Genomic DNA, 10,349 nt, shown 5'->3' with positions numbered 1-10,349 from the left:
CTATTAATTTGCCACACCCTCTGATTGTTGAAGACTGTCTGAGGCACCGTTCCTTCATTTAACTGTGTGGGCGTCACCTGTCGCCTCGAGACGCCAATACTGGCGCTGTCCATGCTGCTGAAGCTAACCACGCTCCTGTTTTACCCTTGATGAGAAGAAACTGCTAAGAAACATGACATATTAATTAAAATAGACTGCACACATTCTCTGTGTTCATTATATTACGCCTGGAACCTCAAGTTAATGCAGAAGAAATATATAGGCCTAGAGTAGTTTATTGGGAATATGAACAAACTTTCAAACAGTTGTATTTATAATCCATTATCACATGTTATGTATGGCTGATAATGAGGCTTATAGGCCCATTGCTTTTAGTTTCATGGGCAATGTAATCGCGTTCACGTTCAACCGTGCATCACGCTTGCGCACAGCACCCAGCCCATTCCAATGACTTGTAACTTGTAAGTTGAGTAAAGGAGCAGGTGGGGTGAGAGAGAGGCAGAACGGGAGGCGCTGCCAATGGAAATAGCTCACTAACAGCAACGAGCCAGAGAACCGAGCCTGCCTCTATGTCAGGGCCACTTACCTGCAAGGTGCGCAACGAAGATGATGACCATGAACGGCAAGCAGCATTTCTCTATGCACCCGGTGCTGCAGGAGCCCAAATACTCTGGCCTGCAAGCGAGTTCGGAAGGCATGCGCAGAGTTTGTCTGCCTGCCCCGCAGGTATGTTTCTCAGTCAATTATTTGAGGCACAACTGTATGAACAAATATCAATTTAAAACGTTTTAAGTGGTTCAGAAAGGACTTTGTTTTATCCACTCTCATACTCGTTATTTCTCTCTCTCTCTCCCTCACAACCCCTCCCTCCCCCTCCCTCTCGTTCTCTCTCATCCACATGTCTATTCAAGCAAAGCTGCTGCTTTCATATTAATGTTTATGACCTGTGCTTTGAGGAGGGTTCTCCCTGTGCTTAACATTTATTTGAATCCTGAGTTGACAGAATTCCCTACTGATTCCAATATGCGCACTCTTGCTTCCAGCTCCAGGGCAATATCTTCGGTGGCTTTGATGAGAGTCTACTGGCACGCGCGGAAGCTCTGGCGGCTGCTGACATAGTCTCTCACGGCAAGAGTCACCATTTCAAGCCAGACGTGACTTACCATACCATGAGTAGTGTCCCCTGCACCTCCAACTCCTCTACCGTGCCCATCTCCCATCCTTCCACCCTGACCTCTCACCAACACCACCACCACCTCAACCAGAGCTTGGAAGGGGATCTCCTGGATCACATCTCGTCCAGTCTCTCAGTGAGCGGGATGGGGGCTCCGGATTCCTCTATGATGACCACGCACCAGCACCACCTCCAGACCATGGGTCACCTCCACCAGGCTATGGCCATGGGTCATCCGCACTCTCTATCTGTGCACAACGGAATGTCGTGTGTCAACGACGTGGAGTCGGATCCTAGGGAGCTGGAAGCCTTCGCTGAGCGGTTCAAACAAAGGAGGATAAAGCTCGGAGTGACCCAGGCGGACGTTGGCTCAGCCCTCGCCAACCTGAAGATACCCGGGGTGGGCTCTCTCAGCCAGAGTACTATCTGTAGGTTTGAGTCCCTCACCCTCTCTCACAATAATATGATTGCTCTAAAACCTGTCCTCCAAGCCTGGCTCGAGGAGGCCGAGGCTGCTTACCGGGAGAAAAACAGCAAGCCAGACCTTTTTAATGGCAACGAAAGGAAACGAAAACGCACTTCGATAGCCGCACCTGAGAAGCGCTCGTTGGAGGCATATTTTGCGATCCAGCCCCGTCCCTCTTCGGAAAAAATTGCTGCAATTGCTGAAAAACTGGACCTTAAAAAGAACGTGGTTCGTGTGTGGTTTTGCAACCAACGACAAAAACAGAAAAGGATGAAATATTCTGCTGTGCATTAGTTAACATTATGCATAAAATACGACATTTTGAAGAGATAACAGGGATCTATCAACATCTTATCATGTCCGATTGGAATTTACAACGGAGACTATAGATTTATTTAAATTAAATTATTTTGTCTCGTTCACTTTTTTGGTCCTCTAACGTTGTTGTTGTTGTAGATTGGAATGAAACGTGTCGTGCTAAAGGTCTCTTGGATTAAGTTTTCGTTGTTGTTGCTTTTACTTGACTGCATATCACAACTCTCTTCGATCACAGAACTATAACAAATAGGCCTATAGAAAATTACCTATCTCTATCATGTGAGATGTCCTGTTGAATGCTCGTAAATCCGATTAGTTGTTTGGACAATTTCATCAATTACACCAACATGTTCACGTTTATGTGTCGGACTGTTTGGATTCATATTTGTATATGATGGAATTAATGGGTGTTCACTGTAAAGGTGTAACACACCCCTTAAAAAACATATTGCAAATGAATGTGCTGTCTTTGTGAACTAGCTGAACTTCGTTAAAAAAATAATTCACAGTTATGTGCAAAATAGGAAAATCACATTTCACAATATTGATGACACAACACGAGTTGATTTTCTTTAATAATTTACAAAATGTCACTATTTTAACTAAGGTACGTCAGACAGGCATGGGAAGGCTGCTATATTTTGACGTTATGTATTTTGATGTGAACATGTAAAACAGTTTTGAGTATCACTGAAATACTATGAGTATTTTTCTTCACTCTTGGATTTCACTTGACAAAATGTGTGAAGTTGAAACTTAATGAATAAATAATTGAATATTTTCTAAAATTCCATTGAATCAGCAATTGATTATTTTGATTACATTTTACATGCTTAATTTGTGTTTTTGTCAATTGTAGACAATTAGACCTAGCATTATCACTTAATTTAAAGACAGGAAGAAAAAGTTTCCCTAGGCTTAACGTAATTTTGCCATTTGTGTGAGGCTATGATAGTTAAATACAATATATCTTCCGTTTCTGGGGTTGGAGTAAGGGAATATTGATTCAGGGTTTGTTCTTCCATAGTATTTGAATAAATCTCAAGATACAGATGGGTGATTAAATGATTGTAAAACCATGAGTTTTACAGAAAACTTAACGAGTTGTATTTATGAATTCCTAATGCTCTGCTGCGATTAAAAATGAATCATATAGCACATACATATAGAAAAAAATGTGTTTCAGTGCTGAATTTATCAACCAAAATCAAACACCATGCAACAAACAATAAGAGACACATAATTTATGTATTCCTTTTTTTTTGACGCATTGTTACATGGACCTTGGTCCTAATTAGATCGTTTTTTAATAATGAATGCCCGTATGTTACCGGGGTATATCGTTGAGTTTGAAATGATTAAGTAATGATGATGCAATATTAATTATATATTGGTATAAAATGAGGATTGTTGCTGTGCGGAGGGGTGAGAGTGTGGGAGCTCGTGACTCGAGGGATAGAGGCTTGCAACGCTCACAATTTCAGGTAAGGATTTGAAGACTTCAATTTATATTTTAAACCCGTGCGAAAATAACTGATTTTTTTTTCTCACCCTTTTTACCCATGTGTACTGTGTAGGTTTTTTACCCCGTCATTTTAAATGTGTGATTATCTAACTTACTATTAAGGCTATAGCTATGTTTTTTCTCCAGTCAGTTGGAAGTTTTTAAATCTTTATATAAGGGAGTTTTTGGACTCAAATTAATTCTGTTATTATACTAATAAAAATACAACAATAGGATTTTGAAATAGTATGTCAAACTGTTATTGTTATTTAAACTAATAATAACACCAACTGACTTCATTATAATTGTCTTCATTCTCATCCTGATAAGTACCGTTGTATGAGTTATTTAGTATGGGACACTTTTTCTGTAAAAGTGGAATAGCAGGTCTATTGGCTTTAAATAAAATATTTTTTTGTTCGATTTGTGTAAGTTCGATGCATGTATTAAGGGGAAGTGAAAACAAAAACAAAATATTGTTGATGAAAATAGAAAACAATATACTGTAGGGTGAATTAGGAATAAGTGGGACACTTTGCATTTCTGTCTTCGGTAACTTCTTTCGACATCTATCCAACATGATACATTTCTGAAATCCTCAAGAAGTGTCCTAATCACACACAACATTTATTTCTATTTTTAAATATCATATTCACAGGAGGCATGACACACCCATGTGTGTACACTGAATCAAAACCACATTTCCAGTTCGCATTTGGTAGATTGGGGTACAATTAGGACTATAATAATGGTGTCCCAGTTTAACCTGCTGTCCCAAGCTATAACCTGCTGTCCCAAGCTATAACCTGCTGTCCCAATGACAATTAAATTCAATTCAATTTTGTGTGATTTAGAAACATGTCACACTTTTCCTGAATTCACTCAAATAACAGTACCAATAACAGTATCAATAACAGTACTAATAATAGTACCAATAACAGTACCAATAACAGTACTAATAATAGTACTAATAACAGTACCAATAACAGTACCAATAACAGTACCAATAACAGTACTAATAATAGTACTAATAACAGTACCAATAACAGTACCAATAACAGTACCAATAACAGTACCAATAACAGTACCAATAACAGTACCAATAACAGTACTAATAATAGTACTAATAACAGTATCAATAACAGTACCAATAATAGTACCAATAACAGTATCAATAACAGTACCAATAACAGTACCAATAACAGTACCAATAACAGTACTAATAACAGTACTAATAATAGTACTAATAACAGCACCAATAACAGTACTAATAATAATACTAATAACAGTACCAATAACAGTACCAATAACAGTACTAATAATAATACTAATAACAGTACCAATAACAGTACCAATAACAGTACTAATAATAGTACTAATAACAGTACCAATAACAGTACCAATAACAGTACCAATAACAGTATCAATAACAGTATCAATAACAGTACTAATAATAGTACCAATAACAGTACCAATAACAGTACTAATAATAGTACTAATAACAGTACCAATAACAGTACCAATAACAGTACCAATAACAGTACCAATAACAGTACCAATAACAGTACCAATAACAGTACTAATAATAGTACTAATAACAGTACCAATAACAGTACCAATAACAGTATCAATAACAGTACCAATAACAGTACCAATAACAGTACTAATAACAGTACTAATAATAGTACTAATAACAGCACCAATAACAGTACTAATAATAATACTAATAACAGTACCAATAACAGTACCAATAACAGTACTAATAATAATACTAATAACAGTACCAATAACAGTACCAATAACAGTACTAATAATAGTACTAATAACAGTACCAATAACAGTACACCAAGAAACAATTAACAGGATATAGTACTACAAGAACCACAGCCCTGCCTAAACTAAGTACAGGGGGTCCCTAATGTAAACTGGATCTCTTTCCTCCATTGGAAATGCCTATAAGACTGTCCCACTTTAGCTACTCCATGCTGTCCCACATTAGCTACTTCATGCTGTCCTACTTTAGCTACTTCATGCTGTCCTACTTTAGCTACTCCATGCTGTCCTACTTTATCTAGCTATAGTTGGTAAAGCGGGACAACAACAAAAAAATGACTTCATTACAACATTTAAACAACATTTAAACAACATTGCCAACTTGTTTATGTATTTTGATGCACCAGTACATAGTGTGCACATTTACATCACAATTTGGCACAGTAAATTATTTATTACAGTTTTATAACCTTAACAACAAAACAGAAAAAAAAGATATGTCACTGATCTTACCGTGTGCTTTGCGGGGTGAGCTTCCTGTTTGAAGCTCTGCCCCCTCTATGATGTCACACAAATGAGCTGATGTGATTTTGATTATGTGGTTTCTCTGCAAGGACTTAGTAACAATAGTTTAGATTTTCTCTTGTCAGACCAGGAAATAAACACTTCAGGATTAAGCTGTCCCAGTTTCCGAATTCATCCTATGTTATATGTCAATGTAACCTGAGGTTATATGCTATTTTCCCAAGTGTGATTCAGGCTCTCTCCTGGATATTTTAGCCAGAGGATCAATATTTTGCAATTGAAAAGAAAATCTGTTGCTTTTTAATATTCTCTTTGATCTTGAGATATAATTAATTGCTTAGGCAATGTGTAATTTATGTAGATAAAGAGGAATTTGAAAGAGGGGCAAAAGCAATGCAAATATATCATTGTCTACTTGCTCAGTATGATAACCTAATGGATACAAATCTCTCTATTTTTCTGTCTTGGGATCATGTGGCCACTATAGAGTTTTAAATCAGGTTAAAGGCCCAGTGTAGCCGCTTTTTATCTCAATATCAAATCAATTCTAGGTAACAATTAAGTACCTTAGTGTTATTTATTTTATTTTATTAAAATGGTCAAAAATAAACAAAAATAGCTTCTTAGCAAAGAGCAATTTCTCAAGCAAGAATTTAGCTAGGAGTGTCTGGGAGTGGTCTGAGTGAGGGGGCTAATTGGATGAGGCTAATAGGAGGGATCTGTAACCTAAAAACTAGCTGTTATTGGCAGAGAGGTTTGAAACTCTCTTTGTTATTGGTCTATTAACTTATACCACCTGGTGTTGTCACCAGGCAAGCCAAAATAGGCTGAAATTGCAGGCAATCTTTTCAAACAGCTCTTACACTAAAAGGGCATTATCATCCTTTTCACAATTTCACAGTATTATTCCAACCTCATAGTGAGGAAATATATATAAAACACAGGAAAATCACGTTTTGACAGCACTGGACCATTAAATAAGATTCACCAAAAAGTGAAATGCTCATATTATTCAATTCAACTGTTTTGTTAGCGTTGTTTGCCTGTGTTTCTGTTGACGTTTTACAAACTTTAGACTAGAGCATTTTCTGAATGTATTTTATCTCCCCAACACTGATTGAAGTTGTTTGGACAATTTGGCCATATTAATGTTAAATAAATTACTTGGAGATGAGGGTTAAATATTTTTTGGCCAGGAAGCAGTGTGTAAATTATTGATTGCTGTAATAGCCCTATTGATATCATGATTCATAACCCTCTTGCTATGAGGTAAGTTGAGCTGAAGGTTAGTGCAGACAAGGAGCATGTGGCGAGTGAGTCCCGTTCTATTATTCATTCCCAGTTGAAAGGTATTGCAATTTCGCATGCAATAATTGAGTTGCATTGGCTCTGTGGAACATGTATTTATTAAACATTATTATGTGCATTTTCACTTCAGTTCAATTGTAAAATTGCTGCAAAATATAGCTGAAATAAGGCTCTGAAATATAAGTATTAGATTGAGTATTTTTCAAGTCAAGTAACAATATTTTGGGGAGAAACTGTTGAGCCACCACAAGAATGGTACATTTAAGGTATTGCCAAAATAAGGACATATAAATATATGTATTTTGACTTGTTATGTCTGTATTTGTGGGTGTGAGTGTTTGAGAGAAAGAGAAGGGAGAGGGAGAAGGAGAGAGAGAGAAGGAGAGGGAGAGAAGGAGAGGGAGAGAAGGAGAGGGAGAGAGGGAGAAGGAGAGGGAGAGAGGGAGAAGGAGAGAGAGAGCAGGAGAGGGAGAGAGGGAGAAGGAGAGAGAGAGAAGGAGAGGGAGAGAGGGAGAAGGAGAGAGGGAGAAGGAGGAGAGAGAGAGAAGGAGAGGGAGAGAAGGAGAGGGAGAGAAGGAGAGGGAGAGAGGGAGAAGGAGAGGGAGAGAGGGAGAAGGAGAGAGAGAGCAGGAGAGGGAGAGAGGGAGAAGGAGAGAGAGAGAAGGAGAGGGAGAGAGGGAGAAGGAGAGAGGGAGAAGGAGAGAGGGAGAAGGAGAGGGAGAGAGGGAGAAGGAGAGAGAGAGAAGGAGAGGGAGAGAGAGAGAGAAGGAGAGGGAGAAGGAGAGAGCGAGAGAGAGAAGGAGAGGGAGAGAGGAAGAAGGAGAGAAGGAAAGGGAAAAGGAGAAAGTTACGTTTGCTTGAGATGTTTTCATGGAGCGGAGAGAAGCGGTGCTTGACAGAATGGGGATGAGAACACTGTTTAATTGCTGCAGACTGCATCCCGGACGGTGTTCTGCACCCCACACCCCTCCCCTCCCCTCCCCTTTGCCTACCCTGGGTGGTTGTTCAGTGTTCAGCAGTCCCTGTGAGGAGAGCGAGGGGGGTAGGTCGGGGCGATGGCAGAACCAAGACACCACCATCTCAATTATTCATAAAGTGCCAGCAGCAACAAATGAGAATGTGACCAATGTGGAGGCAGACAGCTACCTCTGTGTATTAGTCTTCTCCTATTATCACCACATGCCAAGCCATTCCAGGCCTCAGCTCCTCCCCAGCAGGTCACTGAGTCATGCAGAGGGATTCTGTTACTGAGAAACATGAGGCTGGCCACCCTTCAAACGTCAACTTCTGGCGTCCTCTATTCCCTCTCTTTCTCTCCACCACCACTGTTCTTTTACTTGTCTTTTCTCTCTGCCTGGTTTTTTCATTAACCTTTCTCTCTGTTGACAAATCTTAATCGAGATGTGTTTCAACAAAAGTGACAGAGATGTGTCTGTATGACAATGGATGCTTGCCACTACTACGGTATACACTGAGTGTACAAAACATTACGAACACCTTCCTAATATTGAGTTGCACTCCAATGCTTCCCACAGTTGTGTCAAGTTGGCTGGATATCCTTTGATTGGTGGACCATTGTTGATTCACAAGGGAAACTGTTGAACAGAACAGCGCCGGAGAAGATGGCTGCCGTTTTACAGCCCTCTAACCAATTATACTATTATGTGTGTTTTTCCACGTTATTTGTAATTTATTTTGTACATAATGTTTCTGCCATCGTCTCTTATAACCAAAAAGAGCTTCTGGATATCAGGACAGCGATTACTCACCTCGCATTGGACGAAGATTTTTTCTTCAACGAGGCGGCCGCGAAGGATATCATACAGACACCCGACAAGGCTCAAATCCCCGTCATTCGCGTGAGGAAGAGACGGAGATATCGCGGACGCAGATCCGGGTGCCTTGTAAGGATCCGACGGCGAGCGAGTAAACTGCCTCTCCAATCAATCCTATTAGCCAACGTTCAATCTTTTGAGAATAAAATGGACGATTTAAGATTACGGTTATCCTACCAACGGGACATTAAAAACTGTAACATCTTATGTTTCACGGAGTCGTGGCTGAACGACAACAATGATAACATTCAACTAGCAGGCTATACGCTACATCGGCAGGACAGAACGGCTGACTCTGGTAAGACAAGGGGTGGCGGTCTGTGTATATTTGTAAACAACAGCTGGTGCACAAAATCAAATACTAAGGAAGTCTCGAGGTTTTGCTCGCCTGAGGTAGAGTATCTTATGATAAGCTGTAGACCACACTATTTACCAAGAGAGTTTTCATCTATATTTTTCATAGCTGTCTATTTACCACCACAAACCAATGCTGGCATTAAGATTGCACTGAATGAGTTGTACAAGGCCATTAATCAACAGGAAAACGCTCATCCAGATGCAGCGCTCCTAGTGGCCGGGGACTTTAATGCAGGGAAACTTAAATCCGTCCTACCTAATTTCTACCAGCATGTTAAATGTGCAACCAGAGGGAAAAAAACTCTAGACCACCTTTACTCCACACACAGAGACGCATACAAAGCTCTCCCTCGCCCTCCATTTGGCAAATCTGACCATAACTCTATCCTCCTGATTCCTGCTTATAAGCAAAAACTGAAGCAGGAAGCACCAGTGATTCGGTTAATAAAAAGTGGTCAGATGACGCAGATGCTAAGCCACAGGACTGTTTTGCTAGCACAGACTGGAACATGTTCGGGATTCTTCAGACAGCATTGAGGAGTACACCACATCAGTCACTGGCTTCATCAATAAGTGCATCGATGATGTCGTCCCCACAGTGACCGTACGTACATACCCCAACCAGAAGCCATGGATTACAGGAAACATCCGCACTGAGCTAAAGGGTAGAGCTGCCGCTTTCAAGGAACGGGACTCTAACCCGGACGCTTATAAGAAATCCCGCTATGACCTCCGACGAACCATCAAACAGGCAAAGAGTCAATACAGGTCTAAGATTGAATCATACTACACTGGCTCTGACGCTCGTCGGATGTGGCAGGGCTTGAAAACTATTACAGACTACAAAGGGAAGCACAGCCGCGAAATGCCCAGTGACACAAGCCTACCAGACGAGCTAAACCACTTCTATGCTCGCTTCGAGGCAAGCAACACTGAAGCATGCATGAGAGCACCAGCTGTTCCGGATGACTATGTGATCACGCTCTCCGTAGCCGATGTGAGTAAGACTTTTAAGCAGGTCAACATTCACAAGGCCGCAGGGCCAGACGGATTACCAGGACGTGTACTCCGAGCATGTGCTGACCAACT

General features: G+C 40.3%; 1 protein-coding gene across 1 annotated transcript; it reads left to right on the top strand.

Annotated features, from left to right (window-relative positions):
• The first annotated feature begins 478 nt into the window (after positions 1-478).
• LOC121580156 (POU domain, class 4, transcription factor 3) lies at positions 479-2,706 on the top strand. The gene is made up of 2 exons (XM_041895215.2): positions 479-726; positions 1,044-2,706. Exons 1-2 carry the CDS (start codon positions 607-609, stop codon positions 1,932-1,934), a joined length of 1,011 nt encoding a protein of 336 aa, XP_041751149.1. The 5' UTR covers positions 479-606; the 3' UTR covers positions 1,935-2,706.
• Positions 2,707-10,349: the final 7,643 nt, after the last annotated feature.

The sequence above is a fragment of the Coregonus clupeaformis genome, chromosome 13 (assembly GCF_020615455.1).
Source record: "Coregonus clupeaformis isolate EN_2021a chromosome 13, ASM2061545v1, whole genome shotgun sequence".
Lineage (NCBI taxonomy): Eukaryota > Metazoa > Chordata > Actinopteri > Salmoniformes > Salmonidae > Coregonus > Coregonus clupeaformis.
This window is presented reverse-complemented; position numbering and strand designations above follow the sequence as displayed.